The 19,557-nt window shown below is 37.9% G+C and overlaps 1 protein-coding gene across 1 annotated transcript in view; it reads right to left on the bottom strand.

The window, feature by feature from the left end:
- The window catches only part of zranb3 (zinc finger, RAN-binding domain containing 3), a 278,301-nt gene that overhangs the window by 178,089 nt on the left and 80,655 nt on the right, over positions 1–19,557 (bottom strand). The window contains exon 8 of the mRNA XM_062059225.1: positions 1,847–1,966. Within this exon, the coding sequence (XP_061915209.1) occupies positions 1,847–1,966 (120 nt within the window). The remainder of the gene's footprint in view (positions 1–1,846; positions 1,967–19,557) is intronic.

Here is a 19,557-nt window from a genome sequence, read left to right as displayed (position 1 = left end):
TCTAATACACAAGTGTCAAACTTAAGGCCCTGGGGCCATATGTGGCCCGCCACTTCATTTGATTTGATTTGGCCCTCGAAAGCCTGGAAATAATATGCATCAATAAAGTACTGTAACTTTTCTTACTAATTGCATTCTTTCTTTCTATTTTGGGAGAAAAAATATACATGTACTCTATGTAATCGCAAATTAAGTTAACTTAAATATTGTTTAATTATGCAAAAATATATTATCAAACATTCAAACCATTTTTAAATAAAAATAAATACTAATAATAATGATTTCAAAGCAAGTTATCCATCAAATTGTGCGATGTAAAAGTAGCAATAGATTTCATGGTAAAATGGTGAAATTTACTGTGGTTTTTACAGCATTTTTCTCTAAATGAAAAAAACAGTACTTTTTTTTACTGTAATAAACTGTGGTGCCGTTTTGGCATTTACAGTAATACGCCGTTTTTTTTTAAATTTACATTAAAAAAACTAATGTACATTTTACAGTAAAATTTTGGCAAATGAGCTGCCTTTTTTTTTTTTACTATAAAAACTGTTACGGTTGAAACACCTGCCGCCTCTCACTTTTTTGTGCACTCTGTGGAGCGCACCTCGGGACACACTCACGGACGTTCCTCTCCTGCTGCAGCCGTGGCTCCGCTAATCAACACACCTGACGCTGATGAGTCTCCTGCCTTCATAACCCAGCGTGTCCTGCGTTCCAGTGCCAGAACGTAGCTACTTGTACAGTAAGCCTTGCGCGTCTCTCGTTTCTTTGTTCATGTGCTTCTTGGCTATTTGTGCCTCCCCTCTGTCGTGCTCATTGTGTCTTGTCCTGTGTCGTCATCCAGCAACCCTTCCTCATCCCCTGGTTTTGAGGTGTGTGTCTCGTCTCCCTGGATCCCTTCTGGACTCCCTGCTGCCTTCCTGGATCTCGACTTCACGCCTGCCCATGGACCACGACGCCTCGCTCCAGCCCCTGACACCCTGCCTGTCCCTGGACCTCCAAGTCTGCTTTGCCCTTTCTGGACTTCCGCACCGATCTCAACACGCACCTTCAACACCACCTGGTAACACTCCTCATATACTCGCTACACATAGGCACACCCTATACCTTTGGTTTAATCACACACTATATATATATATATATATATATATATATATATATATATATATATATATATATATATATATATATATATATATATATATATATATATATATAAAAATATATATATATTATATATATATATAAAAATATATATATATTATATATATATATATATACATATATATATAATTTTATATTTTATATATACATCTTATATATATATATATATATATATAAATAAATTTAAAAAAAAATATATATATATATATATATATATCTTTTATTTATATATATATATATAAGATGTATATATATATATATAAAATATATATATATATATATATATATATATATATATATATATATACATATATACATATATATATAATATATATATTTTTTTATATATATATACACATCTTTCAATACACATGCTGCAAGCTAACAACGTCCCTGCCTCCGTGCCGTCTACTTCTCCCACTGTACCGTTACAAAAACAGCAGAACTGTTTTTCCATTTACAGTAATATACACTACACTTTGAGGTGAAATTATTGCAACTTACCATATTTTTTGAAAATAAAACTACTAATAAAATGCATTAAAAAAATTGTGTAATAATAGTATTCACTGTTAGAAGCAGCCCTCTGGAGCCAAACATAACTGCGATGTGGCCCACAGTAAAAACGACTTTGACATCTCTGGTCTAAGAGAATGGAGAATGACGGGATAGCTTCAGTTACCTTAGCCTCGATGGCGGCCTCAGTGCAGGCCTGCAGCATGGTGAGGTGGTGGGCGAACACCAGGAACTTGAGGTGCTCTGCCTCGAGCATCATTTTGATATAGTCCTTCACTGCTCCAGCCTTGCATCATACACACACACACACACACACACACACACACACACACACACACACACACACACACACACACACACACACACACACACACACACACACACACACACACACACACACATACATACAGAAATAGACACAGATGAAAGGGAGCTACTGAATCAATGCACTGGTGAACCGCACAGGAAGGAATTGGCTAGATCAGTGAGGAAGTCAATTAACCATCGCATCCTCTCTGTCTGATCAATTCTCTATTGAATGCCAGGAGATCTGGAATTAAAAAGAAAGTGAGCCCAGTGAGAAGCTGCCAATCAATAACTCGCAACTCCGTGATATGATTGGTGTGGCCCTCGAGGCCTTAGATTACCTAAGAAATGAAGCATCCGAGCTGCGTCCACCTCGTGAATTTATAGTTAAACACATTTAGTAAATAACATTGGTGATCGACTGAAGTAACACTTTTAAATATGTATTCTGCGTCTGCCAAAAATATTCCTGTTAAACTTTGCTTAGAAGCCATACATACTTCACACTTACTTTTAAATGTTCTAAAATGGACACAATTGTTAACTTTGCACCAGGTACAGTCATGGTAAAAAAGTTTACATACACTTGTAAAGAACATAATGTCATGGCTGTCTTGAGTTTCCAATAATTTCTACAACTCTTATTTTTTTGTGATAGAGTGATTGGAGCACATAGTTGTTGGTCACAAAAAACATTAGTTTATGAATTTATTATGGGTCTACTGAAAATGTGACCAAATCTGCTGGGTCAAAAGTATACATACAGCAATGTTAATATTTGGTTACATGTCCCTTGGCAAGTTTCACTGCAATAAGGCGCTTTTGGTAGCCATCCACAAGCTTCTGGCAAGCTTCTGGTTGAAATTTTGACCACTCCTCTTGACAAAATTGGTGCAGTTCAGCTAAACTTGTTGGTTTTCTGACATGGACTTGTTTCTTCAGCATTGTCCACACGTTTAATTCAGGACTTTGGGAAAAAACCTTAATTCTAGCCGGATTTAGCCATTCCTTTACCACTTTTGACGTGTGTTTGGGGTCATTGTCCTGTTGGAACACCCAACTGCACCCAAGACCCAACCTCCGGGCTAAAGATTTTAGGTTGTCCTGAAGAATTTGGAGGTAATCCTCCTTTTTCATTGTCCCATTTACTCTCTGTAAAGCACCAGTTCCATTAGCAGCAAAACAGGCCCACAGCATAATACTACTACAACCATGCTTGACGGTAGGCGTGGTGTTCCGGGATTAAAGGCCTCACCTTTTCTCCTCCAAACATATTGCTGGGTATTGTGGCCAAACAGCTCAATTTTTGTTTCATCTGACATCACATGGACAAAGATAAGACTTTCTGGAGAAAAGTTCTGTGGTCAGATGAAACAGTTGGGTGTTTCAACAGGACAAACACACGTCAAAAGTGGTAAAGGAATGGCTAATTCAGGCTATAATTAAGGTTTTAGAATGGCCTTCCCAAAGTCCTGACTTAAATGTGTGGACAATGCTGAAGAAACAAGTCCATGTCAGAAAACCAACAAATTTAGCTGAACTGCACCAATTTTGTCAAGAGGAGTGGTCAAAAATTCAACCAGAAGCTTGTGGATGGCTACCAAAAGCATCTTATTCAGTTAAACTTGCCAAGGGACATGTAACCAAATATTAACATTGCTGTATGTATACTTTTGACCCAGCAGATTTGGTCACATTTTCAGTAGACCATAATAAATTCATAAAAGAACCAAAACTCATGAATGTTTTTTGTGACCAACAAGTACAGTATGTGCTCCAATCACTCTATCACAAAAAAATAAAAGTTGTAGAAATTATTTGAAACTCATGACAGCCATGACATTATGTTCTTTACAAGTGTATGTGAACTTTTGACCACGACTGTATGTTCCCATACAACTTTTTCCACTTCTGATACGATACTCATACTAGAGCAAAGAAAGAAGAAAAAGGAAAGAAATACTAACCTATGTATTATTAACCATCTGGAATGGACATACAGTACAGGCCAAAAGTTTGGACACACCTTCTCCTCATTCAATGCGTTTTCTTTATTTTCCGTGACTATTTACATTGTAGATTGTCACTGAAGGCATCAAAACTATGAATGAACACATGTGGAGTTATGTAATTAAAAAAAGGGGAAATAACTGAAAACATGTTTTATATTCTAGTTTCTTCAAAATAGCCACCCTTTGCTTTGATTACTGCTTCGCACACTCTCTGCATTCTCTCCATGAGCTTCAAGAGGTAGTCACCTGAAATGGTTTTCACTTCACAGGTGTGCTTGACGCTCAACATTGCAAAATTATGTGCGTCCCCAAGTCACCAGCCTTGGCGTCACTATAGACAGTGATTTTAAACTTGACAAACAAGTCGATGGCGTTTTAAAATCATGTTTTTATCATCTTCGTCTTTTAGCAAAAGTAAAACCGTTTTTATCTTTTAACATTTTTGAACAAGTCGTGCATGCTTTTATTTCAAGTCGCCTGGACTACTGCAATGCACTTTATGCTGGCATTAGCCAAAAAGCTTTCTCCCGGTTGCAGTTAGTCCAGAACGCGGCAGCACAACTTTTAACAGGGGCCAGGAAACGCGAGCATATAACCCCAATTCTTGAGACTTTGCACTGTGCTCCCTGTTCATTTTAGAATTTATTTTAAAATGTTGCTGTTTGCTTTTAAAGCTTTGCATGGACCGGCACCTCATTATATCTCGGACCTCATCCAAATTTACACTCCTGCGCGCGCTCTGAGGTCCGAGAGCCAGCTCCAGCTCGTGGTGCCCAAGACCAGACTTAAAACCAGGGCGGACAGGGCCTTCTTTGTGGTTGGCCCTAAGTTCTGGAACACTCTGCCCCTCCATGTTCCAACTGCTCCCACAGTGGAGTGTTTGAAGTCTCGTCTTAAGACCCACTTTTATTCTCTGGCTTTTAACACTACGTGAGTTGTGTGGTCCTTAGTGTTTTAAATTGTTTATTTGTATTTATTGTTTTAATTGTTTTACCCTTTAAAAAATCATTTTTAATCATATGTATTTTTATGTTGTTTTTGTATTGGTTTTATATATATATGTATCTTTTTGTTTGTTTGTTTGTTTTTATTTAGTCATTGGTGGAGCTAAGGATAATATAATATAACTAATTAATAAACTAATTATTTGATACTTGTTTATATTTACATATGTGCTGTTTTATACTAACATTGTTCAATTAAGGACACTTATAGCAGATGTATAGCTTGTGTGCTAGTGTGTGCGTAGCTGTTGTGTAGCTGTTAGCCTATAGTGTTTACTTTTTGTAAACGACTGGACTAAAATACAAGAAAATACCAACTTTGTGAGCCTATTGGAGGAAAATTAGATATTAACCCTCTGTCGAACTTTGCACAAGTAAACACATTACTTGTATTACAGATGATATCAGGGAATTTAGATGCAAGCTCGGGACATCCCTACTTTGCACCATACTTTTATTGAAAGTAAAAACCAAGGGTTATTTTAGATCAGTGGTTCTTAACCTGGGTTCGGTGAGTCGGCCTCAGGGGTTCGGCGGAGCCTCCGCCGCTGAGGTCAAGACACACCCAACTCATCGTGTTAATAAAAACTTCTCCCTATCGGTGTATTATGGATACCCCCAAACAATTTTCCCTCTAATTTTCCATCTGATTTGCAGGTGTGTAATTTGTTGTGAGTCCATGAACAGTGTTTGTGTTGTTCTTTGAACAAGGTGATTTTCATGCACGGTTCATTTTGTGCACCAGTAAAAAAACATAACTTTTGTCTTGAATTTGAAAAAAAAAAAACATTTTATTTTTCGCTGAAGAAGGGTTCGGTGAAGGCGCATATGAAACTGGTGGGGTTCGGTACCTCCAACAAGGTTAAGAACCACTGTTCTAGATGCAGAATGCACACTTGGTGTTGACTTAATGGGATATTCTAAGTAACATGTTCAGGCACTTTTATTTCATTAAAGGGGACCTATAATTATGTGTAAGTGTAATTGAATATGTGAGACCATTGCATCACTCTGAAATCCCTTCTTGTTTTCTTTCAAGGACACCACGGATGTTTTTGACTCTGTTGGACGAGATCTCCAACGCTTCCATGGCAACCAGCTGTGTTATGTCACTCTGTAAAATGAGGCAAAAATGCTGAACCCATGGACAATCCATCCATCCATTAAACTGAGCCCCGCCGCCCCCAATAGGAGCTTAGTTTTGGTAGTTGATTTTTTTCTTCTCCGCCATGTTGACCTTTACTCCCTACCAATCACTGGGTGCCGCTTGGTGGCGACCCATCAGTCTTCCTATTCTGTGTACCCCTGTATACTCCTATGTCTGTTTTTGGACAGGTTGTACTCAAAACAAACTCAGTTTTACTTTTCAAGTGCAATGACAACCAAGTTCAACCAGTTTGCCTCCAAGGCCGCAGAGCCCAGTTGGAGCATAGTTTATAAAGAACATGACTTTTATGCAAAACCACCAAGATGGGAATGGTCATACACAGACTTAAGTTTAAAGGGGAACTGCACTTTTTGGGGGAATTTTGTCTATTGTTCACAATCATTATGAGAGAAAAGAACAAACATGCCTTTTTTTTTTTAGGAGTTTAAAGATGACGAAAAACGCTTGCAAGATGCGGCTAATGTGAGTTACTGTTGTAGCCTTCAAAGCCCTCTGAAACAATTTCAGAACCCTCCGTCAATGTTTTATATACACACTGCAAGTATATATAATGTAGTAACATACACCTTCATAATAATATGTAATGTGTTTTATATACACACTGCAAGTATATATATAATGTAGTAAAAGACACGTCCATAACAATATGTAAAATTGAAGTTAAAGTTAAAGTACCAATGATTGTCACACACACTAGGTGTGCCGAAATTATTCTCTGCAATTGACCCAATGACCAATATTTACCGTATTTTGGTCGTTATATGCACAGCCAAAACTAATTATTTGGCGCATTTATTTCCATTTCCATAGCAGCACTTCAGAATTCCTGCAACAAATGTGTTCCTACTCCCGGAATCAAACGCAAGCGTGTTTTCTAATCATGGCAGACTGGGTAACAGACCACAAAGACGATTATTTTTGGACAAATGAGGAGTCACAACCTTATCTTTTTGAAGCTGAATATACGGAGGGTGAAATGCTGATTAAAGAAGCGAGCACTAAAAAGAGGCTGAAACGTTGGAGCAGACGGAAGCCGAGAGAATGGTCACGCTGCAAATCTGGAACTTTGAGCCAAGTTATGAAGAATTAATGGACTGCTGACCCAAATCAACTGAAAAAAATCCCCGGCCAGCTGGACCAGATTCAATTCAATCGAATGAGTCACTATAATATTGATCATTAAACACTCAGCACATCATGTGTGGTATTACAACTACAGTACATACTGTACAATGTCTGGCTAGCTGTGTACAAACAAAACATGAAATAATACTTTACAGATACTATAATATGATTGTTCATGTTTTTCAGTCAGTACAGATTGGTGTCGTATCACAGTGTTGTGCATTACAAAACCAAACACGTTTGGTGCTGACTTAGAAGCAAGCTTATCTCTTTCTGTAGTTTGCTTTTACGGCTAATACCGAAGCACGTCGATGTGTTACTACGCTGTAAAAAGAGTTCCTCAGTGTTCGCTCTTACAATAACAACGTCGCTACAGCTTGGTTATTATACAGGTTACGGAACGTAAATGAAGTATTGGTGACGGTTTTCGAATCCATTTTTAAAGTGATTTCGAGGTAGAATTGATTGCTCCCAGCGGTAGAAAAATGGATAGATGGATGATTGCTCCCATTAGCTGCATTGCTAGTCACCTAGAACGAGCCGATTTTTACATGTTAGAAAGCGAAAGAAAAAAACAACCTTTTGTATTCTCGTTTCTCATGTTTGTGAACGATAGGCAAAATTCCCCCCCAAAAAAGTGCAGTTCCCTTTTAAGGTCAGCAAAGTGAGGATGTAATTATTTTTTTATGGGTCACACTGTACTTCCACATTTTTTAACCGTTTCAAATCATTCCAAAGTAGTGTTGTCACGATACCAATATTTTGGTACCGGTACTAAAATTATTTCGATACTTTTCGATACTTTTCTAAATAAAGGGCACCACAGAAAATTGCATTATTGGCTTTATTTGAACAACAAAATCTTAGGGTACATTAAACATATGTTTCTTATTGCAAGTTTGTCCTTAAATAAAATAGTGAACATACTAGACACCTTGTCTTTTAGTAGTAAGTAAACAAACAAAGGCTCCTGATTAGTCTGCTGACATATGCAGTAACATATTGTGTCATTTATCATTCTATTACTTGTCAACATTATTTAGGAAAAGTGGTAGAAAATGAATTATTCATCTATTTGTTCATTTGCTGTTAATATCTGCTCACTTTCTCTTTTTACATGTTCTATCTACATGTCTGTTAAAATTGAATAATCAATTATTATTCTGTTGTTTGTATGCCTTACAGTAGTTTTGGGTGATACCACAAATTTGGGTATCAATCCGATACCAAGTCGTTACAGGATCATACATTGGTCATATTCAAAGTTCTTATGTGTCCAGGGACATATTTCTTGAGTTTATAAACATAATATCATTTTTTTTAAATGAAAGAAGATGTTGTGATGCCAAAAAATATTGACGTAATCATAATGATATCGACAAGATACGTGCCTGTACTTGATATCATTACAGTGAATGTTAGGTGTAGATCCACCAATGGCGTTTGTTTACATTGTGACGCCGGTGAGCTACGATGTGTAGTGAAACATGTTTAGCTATTCCTCGTCCTGCAGGGATGATACTTGTAAGAAACTTACTTTATTTGTCGCCATGGAGGCAAGGATTAGTGATTTAGAAGTAGCTAAAACACTGCTGACTGGTGCTTGACTTTAGCCGCTAGCTAGCTAGCCATGTCTTAAAGCACCTCTTCCTGAGGGCATTTCAGTGTTATAACTTCCCCTTTATCGTTAGTTTTTAAGCCAAGATGTGTCTGTTCTGCCTTTTCTGTGTACACACTGTGTCTGCTTGTAAGTACTCCGTGATTGTGCGCTGCCGAACATGCTCCTCTGCTCAAAAAAACAGCAATGACACGACATGACGACGATTAGGGTACGGGGGACCGGTACTTTTTAGAGGCGGTATAGTACCGAATATGATTCATTAGTATTGCAGTACTATACTAATACCGGTATTCCATACAACCCTATTCCAAAGTCAAAATGCTCCCTGTTAGTTCCATGTAAGCATCCTGCTTGCTAACCCTAACCCTGCAAAAAGGCCTTGAACGACAGCATGAAGCTAACAGTCCAGAAAACCAAAAAAAAACATATAATGCTGAGTTAGCTTTAGCCTGCAGGTATCTTGTGTCATTTCACTGTGAGCTGCTGCCCGGCCATCAGCCTGTGCTGGAACGTGGATGAAGCGTATCGGAGAATAGTGCCAACTCGCAGGGATTATTAAGGTTTTGATTGGAGTCAAACGTCGCCCTTTTTTGGACAGTTTGGAGACCTTCACCGTAGCCTGAACTCCCACCTGCGTATTCTAGATAGCAGCCATGACACCTGCTCTGCCAGCGGAACCTCTGCTTTACCCCGCTGGTAATTAGCCCACGCGCCCGATAATGAATCACTTCACCAGGTCTGCCGAAGCTCTTCTGATCTGGGGGGTCCTCATTACTGATGGCTTGGCTACGCCGGCTCCTTTCCGCTGAGTTTAATTACTGCACAAACTTATCAACTGTCTGAAGCGGCCCGTTAGCTCGCTTTAAAGTCCGGCATCAGAGCTGTCCTCTCTGGGTAATTGGGAGCAGATGCTTGGCGGGTAAAGCAATAAAAATACCCCAAAGGCTTTTTGGCAGCACCATCGTCAGGCAGGCAGGCAGGCAGGCAGGCAGGCAGGCAGGCAGGGGCCATGTTGCTCGTCAGAGTGACATGAATGCGATTTTTCACCGTTCCACCCCCTCCCGAGGAGCAAGAAAAAAAAATCCCCTCAAGTATAGAAAGTGTGTCATACTCTAAAAATGATAGCGGTGGAAACGAGAACCCATAAGAGCTCGGTGGCCTAATGTGGAGCACACCTGACGCGTACAGCTGTATAATTGACTATCTTTAAGACTGCATTAATGTCTCAATGGGGGCGGAACTCACAGCAAAGATAAAAAAAGGTTACATCCCTTCCTTTATTGTTGCGAGCAATGAACACAAATCTAAACCTAACTTCCTGCATGAGTTGTTTCGGACTTTTGCTTATTGCTTGCACGTCGCCAACCTTCTCTGCCTCCTGAGTTCACGCCAACAACCGCAACTATGACAACTTCTTAACTGACTCAAACCATTTTACTATAATCACATTCCATTCCTCCTCGACATTCAGACTAACAATTTTCTAAATTCCAAAAATTCTTTGTTTTTGAAGAATTTGAAGAAAAATTCTACCGTATTTTCCGGACCATAGGGCCCACCGGATTATAAGGCGCACTGCCGATGAGAAGGTCTAGTCAGGTCTATTTATGCAAAAGGCGCACCGGATTATAAGGCACATTAAAGGGGTCATATATATATTTTTTTTTCTAAATGTAAAACACTTCCTTGTGGTCTACATAACATGTAATGGTGGTTCTTTGGTCAAAATGTTGCATAGATGATGTTTTACAGATCATCTTCAAGTCACTTTCTGACAGTCGCTTCAGGATGCGCCGTTTTGTGGGCGGTCTTATTCACGTGGCTCACCTTCGACAGCGTCTTCTCCCCGTCATCTTTGTTGTAGCGGTGTAGCGTGCAGGGACGGGAGTGGAAGAAGTGTCAAAAGATGGAGCTAACTGTTTTAATGACATTCATACTTTACTTAAATCAATAACAGAGCAGCATCTTCTCATCCGTGGCTCACTAGTGCAACAACGCAGGAAATGTGTCCCGTGAAAAACCGTCCGACCGGAACTCTCTAATAATAAAGTTCCTTGGGTGAATAATGTAAATTCACTACACAAGTATGTTTTAGCGCTTTCATGGCGAGTTCACTGACAGATATAAGTAGGAACTTTACACTACTTTATATTAGAAATGGCAACAGCAGAGGATGTATGTCCCATAACAAGAAGATAGAGAAAAAGAAGAAGCTTATAGAATACGGCGTCGACACAGACTACAAAGGCGGACGTGCGCAAAATTTCAGGACTTATGTAGATCCCAAATACAGATCAGCAGGTACCAGAAGGTAAGAAAAGTTGCTTTTGCAAAATATTGCGAGACAAAACGCCAGATAATCTCTTACCTTATACACACACCATAATAATACTCGTAAATTGAAGCACAGTACAATCCATTAAGCAGTGCGACTTCATAGTTTACCAAAGTCGTACTAAAACATTTTGAAAGATTTTTGAGCGCCGTGTGTAATGTTCTATATTTTCAATTGAACATATAAAGTTTTGCTGTTGTTTACTTGAGTCATATTGCAGTCTACATGTATCTTTTATGTGTGACTGCCATCTTAGTGCAGTTTACACGTATCTCTTATGTTTGACTACCATCTACTGGTCACACTTATCATTTCACCATGTACCAAATAGAACAGCTTCGAGGTCGGTAAGCACAACCAAAATGATTCCGTACATTAGGGCACCGGGTTATTAGGTGCACTGTCGAGTTTTCATAAAATGAAAGGATTTTAAGTGCGCCTTGTAGTGCGAAAAATACGGTAGTTCCGACTTTCCTCCCCAAAATTGCGATTCGCGATTTTCATATTTTATACATGTAATTGCATAAAACGGCGAAAATAACGAGTGAAGGAAGACATGTACTTTTCGACCATCAATCAACATATTCTTGTCTCAAGGTGCGACACATTAGAACAATATGCAGCAATTTACTTTCTAAAATATTTGGATTTATGCACGGACTAAGAGCTTTTGTCTACATCAAGATATTAAACTGAATACATAACTGATCAAACCCGGAGGCGGCAATCTACATTTCTGCCAGTGTGTGTATTTAAAAAAAAATTGACGTTCAGCGAAGTTAATATTATTATTTTTGTAAAACGGACCAAACTCGCCACGAAATTTACTACAACAAGATTGATTTTTCAAAAATTATTTTAAAGATTGAAAGTTGCCATCAATCCCACGTGGGTGCTCGGCCCCAAAGCACCCACGGGGTTTGGCGCCTATGATCAAATCTACACAGTGTTTATAATGTAATGAAATTATTATATTTCATATTTATTAGGGGTGTCAACATTTTATTTTTTCAGAATAAATCACGATTCTTAATTTTAACCATTCTTAATTGATTAAAAAAGAATCAAAAATCGATCAAAAAAATATATAAATAATTAAATATTTGTTTTAATCTGTCCGGTCCAGCCACTCAGACAAATCATATTGTTGATGTAGATGATTTATATCTGCTGTACACATTTACTTTAGAAAAGAGAAGTGTGGGATACTTCTCTTGTTGTCTTATTTGTATTTGACTTTATTAAATGTTTGGGTAGAATTTTATTAAACAAATCCATTTTCTTTTAAGTAAAATATAAATTTATCAGAGCTGGTATCTATTTTATGGAGGAATGTAGTTAATCATAGAACTGGCACGAAATGTTATTTAAAAAAAATTTGATTTTGAATTGAGAATCGTGTTGAATCGAGAGTCGATTCTGAATCGAATCGTTACCCCTAAGAATCGAATCGAATCAAAACGTGTGGTGCCCAAAAATTCACAGCCCTAATAATATTGCAAATAACCATTTAAAAGGATACAAACTGTTATTTCTCATTACTGTAAAATAAATGGACTCTCATCTCTGTAAGCAACAATTTTACTTAGATAAATATTGAATATCTTGAAGTGCTTTTTTCCCCCAGTTAAAAAAACTACGTCCGGTTGTTGTTGTTTTCTGTTGCCATCATGTGATCACGGCATTCTTGCTGGTTCGTCTGTGTTGATGGGCTCGTATTGCCCATCCCATTTGAAGCTGAAATATTCCTACATTGGCTTTGTCATCATATTTTTTTTTTTCCCCTTCATTTTTGCTACTTCTCCCTGTGCGTGCTTCCTGTGTGTGGAAGTAAGCTGGGGGTCTTGCAAGAGAGAGATTGTGAAAGACTGAGAAGAAGGCTCACTCTGTTTAGTTAATTCTACAGTTGAATAAATGCGCTCAGGAGCTAAGAGCGATGCAGAGAGTGAGACCTCTTTCTCTTTCTCCATGTTTGACGAAGAAAACAGACATAGCAATTTATCTACTTTTTCGACTATATTCTTCTTCTCTATATTTTTGCGCGCTCTACCTTCCACATTTTTCATCCGATTTAAACCGTTCCAACTTTAAACTGTTCAGCCTATTCAGGAATCGCGGGCTTTACCTTGACAAATTCCAAAAATTCCCAGATTTCCCGGAATTCCAGGTTTTCCGGGACATTTTTCCTTTTCAACATGAATTGGTCGTTTTTCAAACTTCCACCATTCCCACATTTTTCAACCTATTCAAACCATTCCACCTTCAACATGTTTCACTCATCCTGCACATTCAAACTATCATTTTTACAAGTTCAAAAAAATTCCAGGAATTCACAGAATTTTCAGTTTTCCAAACCCTATTTTCACCCTTTTTTCTGGCGACTACTCCTCCCACATTTTTCAACACACTTCAACCGTTCCACCATCAAAACATTCCTCTTAATCAGGACAACAATTTTCCAGAAATTCCAGGAGTTCCGTAATACAATTTCTTAATTAAAAATGTTACTACATCAACATTTCTTGACCGTTTGGAAAAATTCCAACACCAATTATTTTAACTCATTCAGAACATTCAAGTTTTTTAGCATTTTCACAATAATTCCCTATTTCCCGGAATTCCAAAATATTCATGAAATTCCCATTGAAATGAATGGGACATTTTTTAAAGTTCCACAACTCCCACATTGTTATCCGATTAAAATCTTTCCAACTTCAATATTCAGCCTGTTCAGGAATTGTGTGCTCTTTTTCAACAATTCTAAAACAATTCCCGGATTTCCTAGAATTCCTAGTTTTTAGGGACCTTTTCCCCATTCAAAATGAATTGTCCATTTTCAACCGATTCAAACCATTCCACCTTCAACACATTCAACTCATCCTGGAAATTCAAATAACTATTTTTCCATGTTCAATACATTTTCAGGAATTCCTGTTTTTTTCTAACCTTATTTCCAACCATTTTTAGTGCGATGACTCCTTTCACATTTTTCAGCCCATTTCAACCGTTCGACTTTCAAAACATTCTTCATAGTCAGGACAAAAAACCAAGTTGGTTTAAGAAGTTGAAAAATTCCCGGTTTTCCCGAAATTCCGTAATACAATTTTTCAATTAAAAAACGGTTTCTACTTCAACATTTCTTGACCGATTCAAACAATTCCATCATTAACCTTTTTTTTTTTTTAAATGCTGCTTTTCACCAAATTTCCAGGAAGTTCCCATTGAAATGAATGGGACATTTTTCCAAGTTGCACAATTCCCACATTTTTCTACCAATTCAAACCATTCCACCTTCAACACATTCAATTCATCCTGGAAATTCAAACAATTATTTTTCCACGTTCAACAAATTTTCAGGAGTTCCTGTTTTTTTCTAACCTTATTTCCAACCTTTTTTAGTGCGATGACTCCTTTCACATTTTTCAACCCATTTTAACCATTCCACTGTCAACACATTCTTCAAAGTCAGGACAAAAAACCAAGTTGGTTTAAGAACTTGAAAAATTCCCGGTTTTCTCGAAATTCCATAATTCGATTTTTCAATTAAAAAACTGTTTCTATTTTAACATTTCTTGACCGATTAAGGACATTGAGGACATTCATGCTCTTAAATCTTTTTTTTTTATTCCGCTTTTCCCCAAATTTCCAGGAAGTTCCCATGGAAATGAATGGGACATTTTTCCAAGTTGCACAATTTCCAAATTTTTCAACCTATTCAAACCATTCCACCTTCAACACATTCCACTCATCCTGGACATTCAAACTATCATTTTACAAGTTTCAAAAAATTCCAAGAATTCCCATTTTTTTCACCCTTTTTTCTGTCAACTACTCCTTCCACATTTTTCAACCTACTTCAACCGTTCCATTGTCTAAACATTCCTCTTAATCAGGACAAAAAAAACAAAAACAATTTTAACAGGGAAAAATTACCGGTTTTCCCGAAATTCCAGGAATTCCGTAATCCCATTTCTCAATTAAAAATGTTACTAATTCAACATCTCTCGACCGATTTGAAAAATTCCAACACCAACCATTTCTCATTCTCATTCTCAACATTAATTTTTAAGCATTTTCCAAAAAATTCCCGCTTTCTCCGAAATTCCCATAGAAAAGAATGGGACATTTTTCAAAGTTCCACAACTCCCACATTTTTTATCAGATTAAAACAGTTCCAACTTCAAAATATTCAGCCTGTTCAGGAATTGTGGGGCTGAGCGATGTGGCTAAAAACTCTACCACCATATAAGTCTTTTATATCAGTCGATATTTATAATTATTGATATATTTGTGACCTATTGAACTTAAAGACCAGGAGAAAAATCGATTAAATGTAAACATTTAATTTTCAAATGTAACCTTCCGGATTATAATCCCTCAGCTATTAAGGCATAAAGGAAATGTCAACACAAGCATGGAAAACAATGTCAATAAAATAGTAAAATCACATTGAACATTTAACAATAAGATCTTACAATGAAGGTAAAAAATAAGGAATACCGTATATTACCAAATAAACGGCCTTGTGCAAATAACCGGCCATGTCCTAATAGCCGCCCGGGGTCTGACCCCATTTTGTGAATTAACCGCCTCTTCCTAATAACCGCCCATGTCCAAATAGCCGCCCATGGGCTGTTATTTGCATAATTTAGATTAAAATCATATTGATTTCATTAAGCCCAATTTATAAGCTAAAAGGAAAAGCAAAGGTGCAGTAATTCTGGTAATTACGGTAACAGCAGACGTTACGTGGGGATTCTGGGTAATCAACATATTGCAATGGGTCCCCGCATATAGCGTAACACACACTCAATGACAACAACAAAACCACGAGGAAAAGTTTCAACATGGCAAGCAACAGTAGCAGTGAGTTGAATGAACCGGATACCGGTACACCACAACTGATGGACGGGAATACTTTAAGGGGGAAGAAGAACAGAACGTTTGACTTAAAGTTCAAGCTAGCGGTTGTGAAGTATGCGGAGCAGAATTCTGGTTTGGCAGCGGCCAGGCAGTTTAACGTTGACCCAAAACGTGTGTGAGAATGGAAACAAAAAAAGGGAGAACTACTATCTCAGTCAGCAATCGATGGAAAACAGGCTTGCTTATCTGGTGGAGGTAGGAAGAAAGTGAGCGACAAGCTTGATGCTAATTTGTGTCAGTGGATACATCACGTATGCTGCTTTACTTAAAACTTGGAGTACTGTAGCCTTTATTTTATTTTATTTGATGGTGGGTTTTATGAGTACTTGGTACCATAATTTTATTTTTCCCGGTAGGCAGCTTTATTTAAAAAGTTTATTTATTTTTAGTATTGGTATTCTATTTGACAATTGTTGCACTACTGCCATGTTGAGGCCATGTTGATCTCTTGTCTTTAATAGCCTACCTCATGTTGATCTCTTGTTTTTTTGTTTGAATGTTTACAATAGCTTTTACATTTAAAGTTTTTTGTACGAATAAAAAATACTGGACAGTAACCATTGTAACCAATTAATGGCCTGGTGCAGGCTGGTGCAAAAATGAATAAAAGCCTTGTGCAAATAACTGCCCATGTCCTAATAGCCGCCCGGGGTCTGACCCCATTTTGTGAAATAAACGCCCGGGCTACTATTTGGTAATATACGGTATGTATGAAATGCTTAATAAAGTGCAATAAAATAGGGCAAAGTGTGAAAATGTAAACATAGAGAAACCTGAGAAGAACTATTTTCTGAAGGTTTAGTGCTAGGAAGCTACAGCTGTGCTCTAAAGGGTGAGCGCGGCTAAGGTGGCGTGGTAGTAGCGGTCTTGGTGGGGACGAGCGCCTTGAATCATTTACAGACCACATTGGTCTGACTACGGTCCATTTTGAATTAATAAAAAAAAAACTGTCATACTGTCCAGGTGACTTGTCCTCTTTTATCCACAATTTCTCCACTAAAGAATCAACCGTGAGACAACAAAATGGCACAAACAAACTCCATACTGTCACCTGATTGGCTATTAGCGTGCCACTCCCACTGATCAGTGATCAAATGCCAACGTTAGCATGTTACTCTTTTTTTTTTAGCTAATTTTGCAGTCATATAATTTGGTGCTTGACACATTCTACGCTCCGGCATGCTAACATTAACACTTTGGCCTTCCAACTTTAGCATGTTACTCTTTTTTTTAGCACATTTTGCAGTCATATAATTTGGTGCTTAATACAAATTACTTGACCAGGTCAGTCGTACGTCTTCTGATCTAGCGGCGCCCCTCATCACTGCCGGCCTGGCTATGCCAAGTCGTTCTGCTCGCTAACAAACAAGCGGCGCATAAATGGCGCTTTACCAGGAGGGGAGGGCTTTCGTCATGTCGGGGGGACCAGAGTTAGGCGAGGTTCAGCAGGAATTGAATCAGCAAACATGAAGCTCAAAACAAGACACAAACTCAGAGTGGTGTCGATGATTGCACTCGGTGCTTATCTCCGGTCTTGGTTAACATCGGGGGGCCATGCCGCTCACGGCTCAGGTCATCAGGCTAATTGAGAGAAACGTCTGCCCTCGAACAGATGCTATGTTTGGTGCCACGTTTACTTGGCAACATGGGGGGCAGACAGGCTGCCATTGTCGGAGGATCAAGCTCGCCGGTGCTCTAAGCTGAGGGTGCAGGAATCGAACGCCGCACGCATCCAGCCGCCTTCACCCACTGCTTATTTTCTTCCCGCTTCAAAGCAGAGTTTCCATAGCAACACCATTATAGAGGTGTTGGTGCAGGGTGTAATCATGCCAGGCCGGACGTGACTAAATAATACCACCGTTAGAACTCCAGACTTTGTCTAAGTGCTTTTCACCAGCAATCATTAAGTTCTGTTTCCATGGCGATGCTCTCCTGTGAGATCTAACCCAGCAGTTTGCCCGAGTCTATAAGGCGCAATAGTGTCAATTCACACATTCCTGTAGTATTAAAATGAAGTTATTCCTCGGATTTAAAGTGATTTTCTTTGCAAACTCGCAGAAAGTACCAACCTTCGAAGGCTTAGGGGCGCATTTTTATCCGCCGCGTTGGGTAGATGTCGGTTTGTTGACCGCGTGCGTCATTTGGCGCTAATGATGCGATGGTGTATTTTTCACAGCATGTCATGCGACAAGCTCTACTTTGGTGCCAGCGAGGTTATTGGTTCATTTGAATGCTGACATAACGTGCAGTATGTGCAACAACAAAAAAGCATAGGACAAAAAACACAATTTTGAAACATTTGCTCGATACAGAGAGATATGCAGTTGGATAAAAATCAATTATATTTCTATTGGATCTGGAATAAAACACAAGGAAGCTAAATCCAACTGTGATTAACATGGCTGTGCAGCACTTTGGAAACATTCTTTTTGTGTAAATGTGCTATATAAATAAAGTGGATTGGATTGGATTGATTCTTATACATTCTTTTAATTGTGGCTGCCCACCCAAATATATATACATACATACACACACACACACACACACACACACACACACACACACACACACACACACACACACACACACACAGATATATATATATATATATATATATATATATATATATATATATATATATATATATATATATATATATATATATATATATATATATATATATATATATATATATATATATATATATATTAGGGCTGTGAATCTTTGGGTGTCCCACGATTCGATTCAAAATCGATTCTTGGGGTCACGATTCGATTCAAAATCGATTTTTTTTTTCAATTCAACACGATTCTCGATTCAAAAACGATTTTTTCCCCGATTCAAAATGATTCTCTATTCATTCAATACATACGATTTCAGCAGGATCTACCCCAGTCTGCTGACATGCAAGCAGAGTAGTAGATTTTTGTAAAAAGCTTTTATAATTGTAAAGGACAATGTTTTATCAACTGCTTGCAATAATGTAAAAATTTTTTAACTATTAAATGAACCAAAAATTTGACTTATATTATCTTTGTGAAAATATTGGACACAGTTTGTTGTCAATCTTATGAGATGCGATGCAAGTGTAAGCCACTGTGACACTATTGTTCTTTTTTTTTTTTTTATAAATGTCTGATTATAAAGTTAATGAGGGATTTTTAATCACTGCTATGTTGAAATTGTAACTAATATTGATACTGTTGTTGATAATATTCATTTTTGTTTCACTACTTTCGGTTTGTTCTGTGTCGTGTTTGTGTCTCCTTTCAATTGCTCTGTTTATTGCAGTTCTGAGTGTTGCTGGGTCAGGTTTGGTTTTGGAATTGGATCGCATAGTTATGGTATTGCTGTGTTTTGTTTTGTTGGATTGATTCATTTAA

The sequence above is a fragment of the Entelurus aequoreus genome, linkage group LG01 (assembly GCF_033978785.1).
Source record: "Entelurus aequoreus isolate RoL-2023_Sb linkage group LG01, RoL_Eaeq_v1.1, whole genome shotgun sequence".
Classification (NCBI taxonomy): domain Eukaryota; kingdom Metazoa; phylum Chordata; class Actinopteri; order Syngnathiformes; family Syngnathidae; genus Entelurus; species Entelurus aequoreus.
The sequence above is the reverse complement of the archived record's forward strand: the minus strand, read 5'-3'. Positions and strand labels throughout refer to the sequence as shown.